This window comes from Erythrolamprus reginae, chromosome 1, assembly GCF_031021105.1.
Source record: "Erythrolamprus reginae isolate rEryReg1 chromosome 1, rEryReg1.hap1, whole genome shotgun sequence".
NCBI lineage: Eukaryota > Metazoa > Chordata > Lepidosauria > Squamata > Dipsadidae > Erythrolamprus > Erythrolamprus reginae.
Window position 1 is genome coordinate 121,602,315 of NC_091950.1, and position 18,759 is coordinate 121,621,073.

General features: G+C 40.7%; 1 protein-coding gene across 2 annotated transcripts in view; it reads left to right on the top strand.

Annotated features, from left to right (window-relative positions):
* SBF2 (SET binding factor 2) overlaps positions 1–18,759 on the top strand; it is a 264,683-nt gene that overhangs the window by 108,218 nt on the left and 137,706 nt on the right. For both annotated transcript variants that reach the window (XM_070763308.1, XM_070763319.1), the window contains exons 4-6: positions 13,469–13,582; positions 15,612–15,722; positions 17,238–17,343. In XM_070763308.1, coding sequence (XP_070619409.1) covers positions 13,469–13,582; positions 15,612–15,722; positions 17,238–17,343 — 331 coding nt within the window. The remainder of the gene's footprint in view (positions 1–13,468; positions 13,583–15,611; positions 15,723–17,237; positions 17,344–18,759) is intronic.

Here is an 18,759-nt window from a genome sequence, read left to right on the forward strand (position 1 = left end):
GCAATTTTAAGACTTGTGGACTTAAGCCGCCCCGAGTTTTCGGAGAGGGGCGGCATACAAATCCAAATAATAAATAAATAAATAAAATAAATAAAAGCTCCCAGAATTCTCCCATGCCTCTGGAAGGAGAGTCCAGCATGGGATTTAGCTCAAATCTTATTGGTAGGGACTGAGTTTTAAATTAATATAATTAACATATTAAGTAGATACCGCCCCCTTGCTGCCCCAGTACCTCAGTTTTAAAAAACTCAGTCTAGGATAGGGACTCTGAGTTTTTGTCTCCTGACAGGAGCGTTAATAAAATTGTGTATAATTAAGTATTAATTGTTTTAATTGTTAAATTCTGTATTAATGTTGTTGTTTTATCTTCTATAGGTATCAGAAGGCTTGGGGCGTTTACCCTCCGCGGGTAGCACCCCCACCATACTCCTCATGGGGCCTCTTCTCCCAGCGAGTACTGCCCTGAAGAGGAGAGGCTGGGCTATAGGTCACTGTCCTCCGTGGTCAGACCTAGCCCTACACCCCAGGTTCACGCCAACGGCTGCAGGACTTAAATCCCAAGCTGATGTCTGGCAGGCCTTCCCACCATCCCTGCAGGACATGATTGCCAACGTTTATGCGCAGGGAATGGCGGTTGGAGCCCAGCGAGTAACACCTCCATTACCACAACCATACCAGCCCAGGGATCTTTGGTCAGCACCACCGCCCCCTCCTGGGCTGGACTCATTGGCGGGAGACACTGGGTTTCTGGAAGAAGACAGTGAGCATGGGCACAATGAACTATCTGATGATGATTATGCCTGCCCAGAACAGCCAGCTCCCACAAGACTGTTTAAGCCCATGTTGTTTAGGCTGCTGTTGCATAAGGTGAAGCACACCTTAGATGTGCCAGGGGCGAATGCACCTACAGATGCAGGGGATGATCTTAGGACTTCTGCTTCCCTGTGTAAGGAGCAACCTAAGGAATCCGACAACGTGCCTGCAATGGAGATATTCGTAGAAAATATTAAACGCACCTGGCAGCACCCAGCAGCGGCACAGGGTCCCTCCATGGTGGAGCGTCGCTTCTATACGTTCGACGACGAGATGGAGAACCTGCTACAATTTCCACCAGTGGATAAGCCAGTGGCCACACTGGTATCCAATGCCGTCGTCCCTTCGGAGACTGCGGACAGTCTCAAGCCGGATGAAAGACGGGCTGAGACACTCCTGAAAAAGGCCCATCAAATGGCAGCATGGGCCCTACGGGTGGCATCTACTGCATCCATTTTCAATAGGGCATCCATCATTGGCTATGTAAGTCATGATGTCAGTAGGTGGTCTAATAGGGAGTTGTTTAAGAGGGATGGTTTGCATCCATCATACAGAGGTACCCAGGTGCTCGGTGAGGAATTCAGAACTTTTTTGGACAGGCATTTAAACTAGGTAAAGGGGACAGAGATGTAACTGATGTGGGTGATTTCTGTCCCCGACCAATGAGGATAAAGCAGTTTTTGGAAGCTTATGAAAAGGGAGCTGCAAATAATATAGATGTAGTTGTTGATGATAAGGGGCAAACTAATAACGAAAATAATGTTCTTCGGGTAATGTGCACAAATGCTCGAAGCTTGAGCAACAAGCTCTGTGAATTAATGGCCATAATATCTAGAGATAATTTGGACCTAGTTGCCATAACTGAGACATGGTTTAAGGATTCTAATGAATGGGAAATATCCATACCAGGATATACACTGTATAGGAAGGATAGAATAGAGAGAAGGGGAGGTGGAGTAGCCATTTATATTAAAGAAAGTCTAAAAACAACACTAATTCAAAATACGTGTCAAGATCTAGAGACTCTCTGGATTTGCATGCAAAATAAAGAAGGTTCTGTCATTAGAATTGGGGTGATCTATAGGCCTCCAGGGCAATCCGAGGAATATGACAACAAGATGGTGGATGAAATAACCCAAATGGCAGTAAAGGGAGATATTGTGGTTATGGGTGATTTCAACATGCCTGATGTTGACTGGAATATCCCCAGTGCCCTTACATGCAAAAGTAAGAATATAGTAGAGGCCTTTACAGGAGCAGCTCTGGCACAGCTGGTTAAGACACCAACTAGAGGGGAGAATATTCTAGATTTAGTTTTTACGAATGGGAATTGGGTTTCAGATGTCAAGGTGGGAGAAAATTTAGGTTGCAGTGACCATCTATGTTTGTGGTTTGATGTAAAAACTCATTGTGAGCAATCCTATAATGCAACCAAAGTATTGGATTTCAGAAAAACAAATTTTAATGCAATGGGAGAATATTTAGATAATGAATTAAAGGGGAGGGATAAAATGGCAGGAGCGAGCATCCAGTGGACTGTATTAAAAAAGGCCATCTTAAAAGCCACTGGACTGTATGTAAGACAAATAACTAAAGGTAAAAGGAAGAAGAAACCGCTATGGTTTAGCAATGATGTAAGGGCTATAGTCAATGAAAAAAAGGCTGCCTATAGGAGGTATAAAGAGTCTGGAAGTATAGCTGATAGGGAGGTATATAAAATGAGACAGAAGGAGGCGAAACAGATAATATATGCTGCTAAAGCCTCAAAAGAGGAAGAAATTGCCAAATCTGTAAAGAAGGGGGATAAAACCTTCTTCAGATATATTAATGATAAGAAGAAGAAAAACTGCGGCATCACGAAGCTTAGTACCGGGAATAATACATGCATTAATGGGAATAAGGAGATCGTTGACCATTTCAATAGCTACTTCTGTTCAGTTTTCTCAAAAGACACCTTACAAAATAATACTATAGAGGGATATAGCATTGCTTCCAGCTGTACGGATTCAGCTCCAGTGATCTTAGAAGCCGATGTCTTAGAAGAACTTGAACGATTAAAGATAAATAAGGCAATGGGTCCAGATGGCATCCACCCCAGAGTTCTTAAAGAACTCAGATCTGTCATTGCTACCCCCCTGACTGATTTGTTTAACCAATCCTTGTTAACAGGAGAAGTTCCTGAGGATTGGAGAATGGCCAGTGTTGTGCCTATTCACAAGAAGGGCAGTAGAGAAGAAGCTGGTAACTACAGGCCAGTTAGCTTGACATCAGTTGTAGTTAAAATGATGGAGACTCTACTCAAAAAGAGGATAAATCAGCACCTAAAAAACAATAACTTATTAGACCCAAATCAGCATGGCTTTACTGAAGGCAAATCATGTCAGACTAATCTCATTGATTTCTTTGACTATGTCACAAAGGTGTTGGATGAAGGTGGTGCCGTGGATATTGCCTACCTGGACTTCAGCAAAGCCTTTGATACGGTTCCACATAAAGAGCTGATAGATAAATTAGTGAAGATTGGACTTAATCCCTGGATAGTTCAATGGATTTGCAGCTGGCTGAAGCGTAGACATCAGAGAGTTATTGTTAATGGCGAGTATTCGGAGCAGAGTCAGGTTACAAGCAGTGTGCCACAAGGATCTGTTCTGGGTCCTATTCTTTTTAATATATTTGTGAGTGACATAGGGGAAGGTTTGGTAGGGAAGGTTTGCCTATTTGCCGATGACTCTAAAGTGTGCAATAGGGTTGATATTCCTGGAGGCGTCTGTAATATGGTAAATGATTTAGCTTTACTAGATAAATGGTCTAAGCAATGGAAACTGCAGTTTAATGTTTCCAAATGTAAAATAATGCACTTGGGGAAAAGGAATCCTCAATCTGAGTATTGTATTGGCAGTTCAGTGTTGGCAAATACTTCAAAAGAAAAGGATTTAGGGGTAGTGATTTCTGACAGTCTCAAAATGGGTGAACAGTGCAGTCAGGTGGTAGGGAAAGCAAGTAGGATGCTTGGCTGCATAGCTAGAGGTATAACAAGCAGGAAGAGGGGGATTATGATCCCACTATATAGAATGATGGTGAGACCACATTTGGAATACTGTGTTCAGTTCTGGAGACCTCACCTACAAAAAGATATTGACAAAATTGAACGGGTCCAAAGACGGGCTACAAGAATGGTGGAAGGTCTTAAGCATAAAACGTATCAGGAAAGACTTAATGAACTCAATCTGTATAGTCTGGAGGACAGAAGGAAAAGGGGGGACATGATCGAAACATTTAAATATATTAAAGGGTTAAATAAGGTCCAGGAGGGAAGTGTTTTTAATAGGAAAGTGAACACAAGAACAAGGGGACACAATCTGAAGTTAGTTGGGGGAAAGATCAAAAGCAACATGAGAAAATATTATTTTACTGAAAGAGTAGTAGATCCTTGGAACAAACTTCCAGCAGATGTGGTAGATAAATCCACAGTAACTGAATTTAAACATGCCTGGGATAAACATATATCCATCCTAAGATAAAATACAGAAAATAGTATAAGGGCAGACTAGATGGACCATGAGGTCTTTTTCTGCCGTCAGACTTCTATGTTTCTATGTTTCTATGTGGCTTCAGGAGGTGCAGTCTAGGATGGGGCCTGAGGATTCTCGCCTAAAGCAGGATTTGAACAAACTCCTAGCGGCGGCCGAATTTTCCGCAAGGGGCATGGCTTCCACTATTTCTTCTCAGCGCCTCCTTTGGCTTCGACATTGGCAGGCGGACGCCAAGTCGAAATGGCGCCTGTCATCTGCCCCTTTCCAGGGCACAAAATTGTTCGGGGAGGTGTTGGAATCCGTCCTTGTGGAGGACAAGGACAAGAGGAAGATCCTCCCCAGATCCTCTAGACGTCAGGATCGCAATAACACCCCGTATTGACGCCGGCAGTCCTTTCGATGGGACCCAGCCACCCAGGCCTCCAGGCCTTATTCACAGGGTCAATATGGGCAGTCCTATTCGTACCGGGGTGATTGGACCTACTTCCAAGGCCGGGGCAGGGGATACCACCAGGCGAGACGCCGGGGCAGGGGATACCACCAGGCGAGATGCCCCTTTCGGGGTTCCAATCAACGAGGCTTCCATGGAGCCAAGCTTCCATGGAGCCTGTTCCCCCCAACAGGGCAGGTCCTGTTGGGGGGGAAACTCCAAAGGTTTTGTACAGCCTGGAGGACCACATCCTCCGACGCCTGGATCTTGGACACAGTAAGCCGGGGCCTACGCCTGGAGTTCCTTCGTATTCCGCCTACCCATTTTGTGTCATGTCCTGTGCCCAAGGACGTTACCAATCGGACATTACTAAAGCAAGAGATTGCGCATCTCCTAGAGATCCAAGCCGTCGAGAGGGTGCCAGCCCAGATGGAGGGCCTGGGGTTCTACTCCAGGGTCTTCATAGTACCCAAGGCATCGGGAGGTTGCAGACTCATTTTGAATCTGAAACACCTAAACAGGTACGTGTTATACCGCAGATTCAAGATGGCCTCCCTTCGCACAATCCTTGCGTCAATCCGGCCCAGAGATCTCATGTCATCCATCGACCTGAAGGAGGCGTATTTACACGTCCCCATTCATCCGGAGCACCGGAAATACCTCCGCTTTTATGTCCAAGGGATTCACTATCAGTACCGGGCGATGCCTTTTGGCCTCTCTTCCGCACCGCGCACCTTCACCAAGCTCCTGGATTCGCTAATCGCCTCCTTACGGTCCCGATCAATACGGCTGTTGCAGGAGCATGGCTTTACGATAAACGGGGAAAAAAGTCATTTTTCGCCCACCACCACTATAACCCATCTTGGCTCGGTTATCGACACCACCTCCATGAGAGTTTACCTATCTCTGGAGAGACAGCGCAACGTTCAGGACTTAGTCACCAAATTACAACATCAGAGGATGGTGCCGCTGGCCTTCCTATCCAAGGTCCTAGGGACTCTAGTGTCGTGCGTGGACATCGTTCCCTGGGCACGGTATCATTTTCGCACGCTGCAATGGACTTTACTTCCCTACCAAAAGCGACGTGTGAGTCACACACGCAGATTAATTACGGTACAACGAGGCCTGCGAGACTCCCTAAAATGGTGGAAGTCCTGGGCGATACATCAAGGGTCCCCCTTTGGCCACCTACAACACATCATTGTGACTACGGATGCCAGCCTCCTGGGTTGGGGAGCCCATGTGGACCATCATGTGACCCAAGGGTTGTGGCTTCCTCAGGACTTGATTCCTGTGAATATCAATTTCCTGGAGCTAAAAGCGGTACGCCTTGCCTTGTTAACCTTCACAACGCTTCTCCAGGGAAAGCATGTGTTGGTTCGCACGGACAATGTTGCAACCAGGGTGCACCTCAACCACCAGGGAGGGACCAGATCCCTCAGGTTGATGGAGGAAACGCAACTCCTCTTCGACTGGGCAGAGGTCCATCTTGCGTCGCTCCACGCAAAGCACATTGCGGGGAAGCCAATACTCAGGCGGATTGGCTCAGTCGACAAGCAGTGGATCCCGCGGAGTGGAGTCTGACCCCACAACTGTTCCAGCAAGTGACCAAAAGGTTTGGCAACCCGAAGGTAGACTTATTCGCGACTCCGCACAATGCCCAGCTCCCGAGGTTTTATTCCAGATTTCCCACACCGGGAGCCGAGGGGACCAATGCCCTGTACCTTCCGTGGCCCAAGGAATTGCTATACGCCTTTCCACCAATACCACTTATTCCAAGGGTCATCGAGAAGATCCTAGTGGAACGGGCGGAGGTCATCCTGATAGCTCCGCACTGGCCGTGCCGGGCTTGGTTCGCAGACCTGATGGGGCTCTCAATTGTCCAGCCCTGGAGGTTCCCAGACGACCAAATCACCCTCACTCAGGGAGCGATATTCCATCCGGAGCCGCAGTGGTTCCACCTGACCGCTTGGCGCTTGAGGGGGACAGATTGAGAACCTGGAACATTCCTGAGAATGTCATCGCTACGATCCAGTCGGCCAGGAGGCCTTCAACGACTAGGATCTACCAGGCTACGTGGGCCGCATTCACCGCTTTTTGCAAGGTCAGACATCAACGGCCGCAGGATGCTAGTTTAGTCTTGGTGTTGGAGTTTTTACAATCCGGTCTGGAGAAGGGATTGGCTCCCAACACCTTAAGAAGACAGGTAGCGGCTTTGGCAACGATCATTCGATCTGAGGATGGTGGGTCATTGTCCCACCATTAGTTGATTAAAGACTTTCTGAAAGGGGCTACCAATAGGCATCCTCCACCGATGCGACGTTTCCCTACTTGGGATCTTACTGTGGTATTGCAAGCGCTCACAGCTCCTCCGTTCGAACCGCTGAGAACTGTGCCTTTGAGGATGTTATCTCTTAAAACAGCATTCTTAGTGGCCATTACATCAGCACGGCGGGTGTCGGAGCTGTCGGCCTTGTCAGTAAGGCCTGACCTTTCTACATTTCAACCTAATAGGGTGATCCTCCATTTGGACCCAACGTTCATACCTAAAGTCAACACCCACTTTCACCGGACACAGGAACTTGTTTTGCCGGATTTCTGCGTGCATGGATCACATCCATTGGAACTTAAGTGGCATAAGGTGGATGTGCGCAGAGCTCTGAAACTCTATATCAGGCGCACGGCTCCTTTTCGCAAGACTGAGGCCTTGTTTATCTCCTTTGGCCAACATCGACAGGGTCTCAAAGTGTCATCACAGACCATTAGTCAATGGTTGAAGCTTTGTATAGCAGAAGCATACAAAGCAGGTTCCCAGACATTGCCTAGTGGAATCACGGCTCATTCGACTCGTAGTGCCACTACTTCAGCGGCATGGGCCACACAGGCATCGATAGAGGACATCTGTAGGGCGGCCACGTGGGCCACCCCTACCACCTTTATACGGCATTATAAACTGGACACGTTTGCTTCAGCCGAGGCGGCCTTCGGGAGGAGAGTATTGCAACTAGTGTGTGACACTACAGGGTCATGATTCAATGATATCCCTCCCTTGAACACTGGAACTTGGGTATATCCCATGCTGGACTCTCCTTCCAGAGGCATGGGAGAAGAACCGTTGAACTTACCTGAACGGTCTTCTCCATGTCCTGGAAGGAGAGTCCATACCCTCCCATTGAACCATAGACAATTGTTGCATTCAGTTAATGGTTGTTGTTTCTTGTTAAATAAATTCTGTTTCTTAATTGAATTCGTTTTTTAAAACTGAGGTACTGGGGCAGCAAGGGGGCGGTACCTACTTAATATGTTAATTATATTAATTTAAAACAGTCCCTACCAATAAGATTTGAGCTAAATCCCATGCTGGACTCTCCTTCCAGGACATGGAGAAGACCGTTCAGGTAAGTTCAACGGTTCTTCTCCAGCCAGCTGGAGAAAAACAGAAGCACTGTTAATGCTAAAATACTGTACAGTAATACCTCGTCTTATGAACTTAATTGGTTCCGGAAGTAGGTTCGTAAGGCGAAAAGTTTGTAAGACAAAACATTGTTTCCCATAGGAAACAATGTAAAAGCAATTAATGCATGCAAAATGGCGCTCCGCTGGTTGCCGTTGCCCGGCTGTCACCTTTTAAAACAGGGGGGCTTCTCGGTGTTCTCCCGAACCCGAACTTTTCGGGTTCGGGTTCCGGAGGCCGCCGAGAAGCGCCTGGCTGTTTCAGAAGGTTACAGCCAGGCGGCGCCTTCGCCTTCGTGACATCAAAGCTGCGCCCATGGAATTCCCTATTGGGATTCCCCACCTCCTTTCCGTCCTCCAGATCGGCTGAAAACGCCACCGCCAATTGCAAAAATGACGCTCCGCCAAACGGCGCCGCCCGGCTGTAATCTTCTGAAACAGCCGGACGCTTCTCGGCGGCCTCCGGAACCCGAACCCGAACTTCCGGGTTCGGCGTTTGGGAGAATGCCGAGAAGCCCCCCGACTGTTTCAGAAGGTGACAGCTGGGCGGTGGCGCTTCGCGGCGGCCTCCCGAACCCGAAAAGTTCGGGTTCAAGTTCAGGAGAACGTCGAGAAGCCCCCCGGCTGTTTTAAAAGGTGACAGCCAGACGGCGGTTCCCAGCGGAGCGCCATTTTGCGATCTGCGGTGGGGTCGTAAGCCGAAAAAGGTTGGTAAGAAGAGGCAAAAAATTTCCAAACCCTGGATTCGTATCACGAGGTACCACTGTATTAACATTGTTGTCTAAAATGAGATTAAAATCATTTTATTAAACAAAAGCTGCTGAAGGCCGATGTAAATTTCAGATTAGGTATAACCAATTTTATTATTCATAAAAGAAATGTAGAAAGGATGCATGGAATTCTGGAAGCTATTGTCATATACTTTTTAAAATAACATATTTAGTGTCTTTTGATAATCAACCTGCCATCCACCACACATGTGCAAATGTATACAAACAATTCTTTAAAAATCATTATGTTTTCAGTAAATGCCAAAATGAAAAAGTCTTTTCCAGTTTGCCACCTGTAACTGCCAGCATGCACACTATTATTGGTAGCCATCAAAATCAATGCCTTATGTAGTATCTTTTTATTTTTGCATTTTTAAAAAAATAGGAAGTAATTATTTGCTTCAAAGTAGCAGCTTGGGGCCCAGTCTTTGTTTCTATAAATGTTTCATGAGCCAGTATCTATTCCAAGGGCCAAAAGATATGAAGCTGCATCCACTGCTTTCTTCTGGAAATATGCCTACTGCTCCGAAAGAAAATGAAGAAATAGGTTTCATAAGAGATTAGAAATTATTATGAACAGTTTGACTGGGTATTATTTTGGTAGACAAGTGTTTGTAATAAATATATCTGATTTTTTAAAAAGTTCCCTCCAAATTTATGCTCCCTAAATTCCAAATCTTCCCATCAGTCAAAATATTTGAAAGGCTCTGCTTTATAGAAAGGTAAATATCCAGAAGTTCATTTTTAATAACCAGGAACATATGTAAAGTTTGCTAAAGTATATGATCATCTGGTTACTAAATATGTGGGGGCAGGGAGAAAGGGTTTCTTGGATTATTCCTAATGGTAAAAGAAAATTTATTATTATCATGAGGTTATTTGTACTTTACTTGTGCCAGATATACAGAATTGTGCCATGTCTTTTTCTCGTCCTCATAAATAAGGATAAGGATGTTAAAAACTTAAAATAGATGTGAAGAAATAATTCGGTATCATCAGAAAGGGAATACACAATAACTGGAATCTCAGATCATTGTCTAAAGTTTATTGTGTCATTTTGTATTTGTTAAACAATGCTTGGAATGTTGGAAATGAAAGAACATGTATCATCTTTGATACTGGTTGTGACTAGTATAAACTTGATGTAATACTGTTTGTCTAATTACTATATATGGAATTTATGTCATTTATTTTACAAATTGCTGAGTAATATGTTTGAAAAAAATCTGTCAATTCTGCTACAACTTTCTGAACACTCTTCTGTTCTGCATTCTGTTTACATTTCTTTCTTCTAGCAAAAGGAGGTTAGATCATTTGTTTGTATGAATGACCAAAATGTTGCCTAAGTTACAAGCTGGGATTTTAAAATGCAGGAATTTACTAAGTTTTAGGGGTCCTGCATTTAGATTATTTTCTAGATACTTTCAACTCCTGATCTATTTTGCCCACTTGAAGAGGAGGATCGAGGGCGGACCAGGGGTGAAATTCAGCAACTTTGGACATGTTCTGGAGAACCAGTACTGTACTGAAAATTTTGAGTAGTTCAGAGAACCGGCAAATGCCACCTCTTGCTGGCCCCAGGAATGGGGAGGAAATGGGGATTTTGTAGTATCCTTCCTCTGGAGTGGGGTGGGAATGGAGATTTTGCAGAATTCTTCCCCTGCCATGCTCATCAAACCACATCTACCAAGCCATGCCCACAGAACCGGTAGTAAAAAAAAGGATTTCACCACTAGGGTGGACATTTTAGGTTAATAAGGGGTTTTTATTTGAAAGGAAACACTATGAGAAACCAGTGCAAGTCATAAAATCATAGAGCTAGAAGAGATCTTAAAGATAATGTAGTCCAACATCTGCTTAGTTTAGAATCCACTAGATCAGTGTTGGTTAAAGTTTTCGGCACCGAGTGCCAGAACGGGAATGTGCATGCATATATGCACATGATGTAGGCTGCAAGAGCAGTTGCCTGGTGCGCATACATGGACTTTTCAGAAAGCATTCCTATCATCATAAAAAGTTTCAAGCCACAGGCTATGACCGTGATGGCGAACCTATGGTTCGCGTGCCAAAAGTGGCACGCAGAACTATCTCTCTGAGCATGCAAGCCATTGCAGTTTGCTCTTCTGGTTTCTGGCACTCCTATGTGCATGAAGACCAGCTAGCCAGTGCGCCGGAACCCAGAAGAGCAACGGCAACGGCTTGTGTGCCTGGAGAGATGGCTCTCTGCATGTCACTTCCTGCACAGATGCCATATATTCACCATCACAACACTAGATCATCTCTATCAGATGATCATCTAGCCTGTTTAATTTTTTCTAGTGAAGGAGATCTAATTAACATCTGGCTGATAGTTCATACAGTAATAATGTACTTCCTGATCACTAAACTGAACTTCTCTTACTGTATTATTAATTCATCCATTCTGATCCTGCCCTCTTGATCAATACAGAATATGTCCATTCTCCCTTCTGTGGAAAAGTCTTTTAGATACAAAGTTTATTATTTCAACCTGTAATCATCTTTTCTGTAAGGCAAATATACCCAGTTCTTTTAACAGTTTGTCATAGGATTTAGTTTATAGATCCTTCACCATTTTGGTAACCCTCCTCTGTACTTTATTGCTCTCTTTTTCAAACAGTGATGCTCAGAACTAGACATAGTACTCGAAATATGGTCTGACCAAATCCAAGTAGAGTGGAACGATTATTTCCTATGATCTGAGTTCTTTGTTCATGATAATTAAATACAATTTGCAATTTAGCAGCTGTATCTCACAGTGGTTCATGGTTAACTTTTATGGTTAAAGGATGGCCTTTCACATGAACTTTCGCCAGGTCAGGTTCTCCCCACCCCATCATATTTGCACCTTTTGTTTTTCTTATCAAGATGCAAATGTTTACATTTCCTCCATCCTATTCATTTCATCTTTTAGATCAAGCTAGATTTTTAAAAAATCTTTTCTCTTTACTTAAGAGAAATAATCTTCCATACCATCTTGTTTAATTCTTGTATTTTTTTTAATTTAAAAAGCAAATATCAATAGGAGATAGAGTGAAAATGGATAATAATAAATGAATAATCTAGTTTTCTGTTCCAAAGTAGCTCAATTTTTATTGTAGCAGGACCAATCTTCCTGTCTAGGAATTAATATATACATCATGCTTGCCTTGGAGTGAGGATGCCCTCTTCCCCCCTCATCAAAATACCATATTTGGCTTCAGGAAAATGTTTTTGCTTAATTGTCATAGTGCATAGTGTCAGGTAAAATCCCTTCTCTCTAGTCACTGGTTTCTGTGCTTTGTGATCTATTCTGCCTGTCCACTTCTGAAGGGAATTTCCCAGTTGGGCTGATGAAATACTGGATTTTATTATTACTTTTTCTTTCATTTCTTAACAAGATGAAATTCGTAGGGCTTTTTCCCATTTCTTCCTCTAGTCAACATTACAGAAAATAAATTAAAACTTTGTGGTTTCCTTACTTCCCAATTTACTGGTACTTACTTCCTGTTTACTGATATTACAGAGGGAAGATGCTACGCATGAGGAGTCAGCAAAAAATGCCTCATAAGAAATGAAAGCAAACTCTGCTTGCATTTCTGGCATGGATAGAAGGATAATGAATCAGGGGCTGTGGTAACCACAATCTAGATGGAATACCTAGCTGGCACTATTGCCAGAGCTGAAAAAAAATAAATTAAATTATTGACTGCAATTCTTGAGGCCATTTTCATTTCTAGCTGTTGTAATGTAAAGAACACACAGGTTAAAGTAGTTGTGTTGAAGAGTCCTAGAAAAAAGCAAAAGATTTGAACAGAATCAGAGGGAAATATCACCCAAGAGTCTTGGTGGTGCAGTAGTTAGAGTGCAGTACTACAAGCTGCTTCTGCTGACTGCTGGCTGTAATTCACCAGTTCAAATCTCACCAAGCTCAAAGTTGACTCAGACTTTCATCCTTCCGAGGTGGGTAAAATGAGGACCCAGATTGTTGGGGGCAACTTACTGACTCTGTAAACCACTTAGAAAGAGCTGTAAAGCACCATGAAACAATATATACGTCTAAGTGCTATTGCTGTTGCTGTATCGCTTTGAGAAATATGTAGCAAACATATAATAAAAGGAATAAAAATCATTAGAATGCATGTTGGCTACTTCATTTCCCCTTTTTATAGAAAACAGGTATGCTATATCGTGTACTAGCTTTAAAGTGCATTGGCTATGTAACCTGTGTGAATTACACATTATTTACTTGCTCTGTGTAATACACATTTATACTATTTATCAGTGTACTGAATTCTGTGCAGATTATATCATTTGGGTGGTAAGATTTTTAAATGTGAGGTACATGATATATTCTATTGATTTCAAGTTTTAAAATGTATTAAATGCAATATTTCTGGTTGTGGTTTTTTATACTGTTTATTCAACAATCACCTTCTATCTGTTAATCGATGTATATCTTTTTTTTCAAGGGGTCAAGAGTAACTGAAGGTGAGCAGGAATCTGGGTTGATTCAGCCTGCAGAAGTTTTTGCTCCCAAAAGCCTAGTATTGGTGTCTAGGTTGGATTATCAAGAAATATTCAGGGTAAAGTACCTATAAATAACATGTTTATGTATGTGCATTTATCATAGATAACACATAATCTGATTTAAGCTTTGTAACATCCACATTTTAAAATAAATATACATCCTGCAATTTCTCCAAGAGCTCCAAATGGTTTATAGAATATTTCCTTGGTTTCTCCCTGACAATAATACTGTGAAGTGAGATATTATAAATAATATATCCCAACAAATTTAACGAAACTGGATTCCAAAATCATCCAGTTCATTCAAAACCCTCCAGTAGATTTCCATGGTTAGAGTAGAATATGAACCTCTCACTGTGTCCAACACTCTTTAATTTCTACACTGATTTTCTTGTATGGATACAACACAATTAATTCCCTCTATATATGTTATTTGGGGGAGGGGGGGTTCCTCCAAAATAATAGGAAATGATTGTTGCCCATGTTTATTAATTATATTGTACATTTGTATGATAGAGAAATCTGAGCAGCCAGAATTGCAAAAAAAAGCAATATGTCTACCCGAGGCAGTACAACCACAAATATCTGGATCATTAGGAATTTTTCTGAATTATGACCATAATTAAAACTAGACAGCCTTGTAACCCCTTGAATCATTCTTTCAGAGGAAGATTGTGCAGTCTAGATTGTGCAGTACTAGAATAGACATTAAATTATAGCCCAACCATATTTTACCCCAGTGCTAGACTGTCCCATGGCGATTTTAAAAGAGCGTATCTTATAAGTAGAAAAATAAATGTAGTGGCAAACAAACTTCAATAATTTCAATATTTAGTTATTTAAACAGAAAAATAGAATGACCATGGGCGGGCAAAATAATTATAGTTTGAGTGACTTCTGACTTCCTGCTGACTACCCCATTGAATTTACTTGTGGAAAGCTGCCTAAGAGCATCAGAAATCATAAACATGCTACTGCAGAATACTGCAACTGTCACAACTTTGCAAATAAAAATGAACTTACATTCCATAGGTCTTTTAATATTCTTTTTTAGGTTAAATGACTTTAGATGCATTGATTCAAAACTGTTTCGATATAGTGCGCCATTTGGGCTGCCCTGAAGCTACCGCAGATAAACAGAATAAGAATATAGATTGCCTTGCTTCCTTTCACGTAACTTTTAATACCAGAAGACAGATTGTCATAATAGTAGCCTGAGAGTGAAGCAATCCAATTGAACGACTATATTATGGCAAATGTCCTGTAGAAATGCTGCATTTAAGCTGTTACAGTTCAACAATTGTAGCTTGCTTCAGTGGATCATCTAGCTCAGTTTTCTAACTGAGTAATTGTTTTTGAGCAAAAGAGCATGGTCCGTTTCAAAATTGGATTTCTTTGAATGTTTGTGCATAGGTAGTTTATATAAAGGCAGTTACAGAATGCTATTTTATCTATCCACATGATTCTCTGTGACATGTTTTATATTCATACTTTATGCTACATTTTTAATATTTATTTATTTATTCATTCATTCATTCATTTATTTATTTATTTATTTATTTATTAGATTTGTATGCCGCCCCTCTCCGTAGACTCGGGGCGGCTCACAACAATAACAAGAACAATGTAAGAACAAATCTAATAATTTAAAAAACACTAAAAACCCCATTATTAAAAGCAAACAAACACACAAACATTCCATGTATAAACTGTATAGGCCTGGGGGAGATGTGTCAGTTCCCCCATGCCTGGCGGCAGATATAGGTCTTAAGAACTTTACGAAAGACAAGGAGGGTGGGGGCAGTTCTAATCTCTGGGGGGAGCTGGTTCCAGAGGGTCGGGGCCGCCACAGAGAAGGCTCTTCTCCTGGGTCCCGCCAAACGACATTTTTTAGTCGACGGGACCCGGAGAAGGTCAACTCTGTGGGACCTAACTGGTCGCTGGGATTTGTGCGGCAGAAGGTGGTCCCGGAGGTATTCTGGTCCGATGCCATGAAGGGCTTGTTATTAATTATTGTTATTAATTATTATTAATATTTATTTTTCTCCAGGTGGCAATTTTATATATTCTTCTTTCATATTTTAGGCTTGCCTTGGCTTAGTGTACACTGTGTATGTGGATAACCTGAATGTCTCATTGGAAACTCTCATTGCAAATCTGTGCTCATGCTTTGTTCCTGCTGCTGGAGGGTCACAGGTAAAAAAAAAGGGGGTGGGGAAGAAGATAAGATTTTATTTATCCAGCAAATTTAATTTATGAAGAAAGGAAAAGTAAATTCTTCAAATAGTTTGATTTAATAAAGAGATATAGATCAAGTAGATAAGTTCTTGTGGCCTGACTTCTTAAGAGTGCAAAAATTCCATTCCAAAATAAGGTCAAGGGGTTAATTCATCATTGTAATTATCTTTCCAGGGTGTTATATTAGTAGTGACTTTGCAGAGCTGAACCTTTTTTTTATTACTGGTGATATAGAATATATTGCTTTTAATTTTTTCCTTACTTTCCATGAGGGAATTGAGCTCCCCCACCCATCTCCCCACACCTTCTAATGTAATTTACTATTTCAAGAACACATGTATTATTTCTATGTAAATACTGGTTTTTATGAAATATGGTGATAATGGAAACTAGATATTTTTAAAATAATAATAATGCTTAGTAAGTTAGGATTTATGGTTAAAAATAACCATGGATGTTAGTGGAAAATCATTCTTTTCTAGCAAAAACGTTATTTTAAGTTACAAAAACAGGGCATGATGGTAAAGTCATTAGCCAGGGGTTTTATCACTTGCTATGGGAAAATGGAAAGGCTGGTTGGTAGTATATCAAAGTTAGCTGATTGGAGAATGACCAGCAAGTTACTTGAAGAAAAAGCTGAAATTAATATTTTGGATGAGGTTTTTTTAGAAACTAGTTTTATTTTTTGTTACCATACATATCTGAAGCAAGATATACTACTCAAAAAATAAAGGGAACACTCAGATAACACATCCTAGATCTGAATGAATGAAGTATGTTCTTTACAAAGTTGAATGTGTACAACAGCATGTGAAATTGATTGTCAATCAGTTTTGCTTCCTATGTGGACAGTTTGATTTCACAGAAGTTTGATTTACTTGAAGTTATATTTTGTTTTTTTAAGTGTTCCCTTTATTTTTTTGGAGCAGTGTAGTTTTATAGGTATACAAACTGGTAATAGTAATTTGATCAGTTTTGTTCTCTGTCATTTCTATATTTTTGTCAGTTCCTGTTTAGGTGTTCTGTTTTTTAAATACATGTTTATATAGAAAGTCCTATGTTCTTATGAATATCCTATTAAAAATAAATTAATCAAAAAAATTCTAAACCCCAAGATTATGTATTATGTATTATGCATAGGACATAATTCATGTTGCAATCCTATATCAACTTAAGTAGAAATCATCTTTACTAGAATAGTAGAGATATCTTCTGAGGTAGTAAGTATGGTCAAGATGACACTGTAAAGTAGATAACTACAATAATAATAATAATAATAATAATAATAATAATAATAATAATAATAATAATAATAATAATATCAAGTTGAGTTCAGTTTGGGTGATTAAATGAACATATCTGTGTTGTTTTGTTGGTAGCATATAAATTAGTGATGTGACTTTCTTTTGGTCAGGATAATCATTCAGCCTACTTTATAGTTTGCAATAAGCATCTTAACACTTCTTTCTACAGAAACTGTTTTCCCTAGGAGCAGGAGACAGGCAACTGATACAAATTCCATTACATGATAGCCTTCCAATAACAGGAACTAGTGTGGCTCTTTTGTTTCAGCAATTAGGTAGGTTGAGTGTTTTTTAAAAATTGTTAAATACTTTTTTGTGAAATGATTAGACAAATGTGATTATTTGTACTTGTTTTTATATTACTGGTAGTGTAGTGTGTTCTAGACTGCAATTTGTTATTAAACTCAGTTTTTAATAAATCTGTTCAATAAATCAGAAATTAAAAGTTATAGCAATCCACAGTAATTTAAGTAACAAGTTGGTTTTTGGTGTTACCAGTTTTTCATTCTTCTCAAAACGGTTATATGAAATTAAAATAGGTGCAAATATGTTCAGTAAAGATTGTTTGATTTATTATCCAATCTTCCCTTAGTTTTTTTTAAAGTAATGTAATATTTACTTTTATAAAGAAGTCACTGAGTGTGATGTTTATTCATTACTTTCATGGTGATGATAATGCAATCAATTGAGCAAGCAGTAATAGCCCAAAAACACAAAGAGAGAATCGAACAAATAGTGTTTTTACTGAAAACATATTATTGAAGACTGGATACTTGGAAAACAAAAACAAAAATTTTACACTGACTGCAGTGTACTATTTGAAGTGACAAACGTGTTAGATTCGATGAAATATTTTCTTATACATGTGAGATGTACAGTATATAATTCATTCTTCGGTGCTACTGTGTATTCTGAAGTTTTACCCTTTGCTAAATTATTGTCATCTAGAATTCAGTGCAATTATATTGGCAACATTAAGAATTATCAATAAGTACATTGGATCTCAAAGACCATAGCACCACTGATAGCATATTTTTCCTGAGGCTTAATTATCATTTGCAGGGCAAAATATTTGGAGGTTCTTATAAACCAAGCCAGGGAGAAATTCAGCATAGAAGCATTGGCATGAATAGATCCAGGAACCAGATGCAGTTGACTGCAATGAAATTAATTTTAAAATCAGGGCATGTAATAGTTCCTGTATTGATCAATTCTGGTTTTGAATATACAGTAATATCCAGTACTATGATGGTTTTCAGTCTACAATAATGAGAGCTTCCTTTCCTTCAGAAATCCTGAAAGTCTAGGATTTCTAAGGTTTTTTATTTCCTAGCCCCTTGTTTGCTGAAGCATCTGAACAAATCCAAATGTTTTCCTATCAAAGGAAGAAATAGGAGAATTTTATATTTTAGTTGTAGTGAAAAACCAATATAATTTTGAATGACCAAATGTTCAGCAGTGAAATTGTTAAGATCCCTTGTTCCATCAATCCCCAACTGAATCTAATGTCCTCTTTCTAAGGTGACAAAGCATCACGAATCAGGAAATACCAAAATATATTACTGGCCCATTCTAAAAAGTGATGATTAATAGCTTAAGGGCATTTACTCATTTCTCACTTTTGTTACAATTTCACTGTAGTTATTCAGCTACTTATAAATCTAGGATTAGGAAGCACTGAATAAATCATT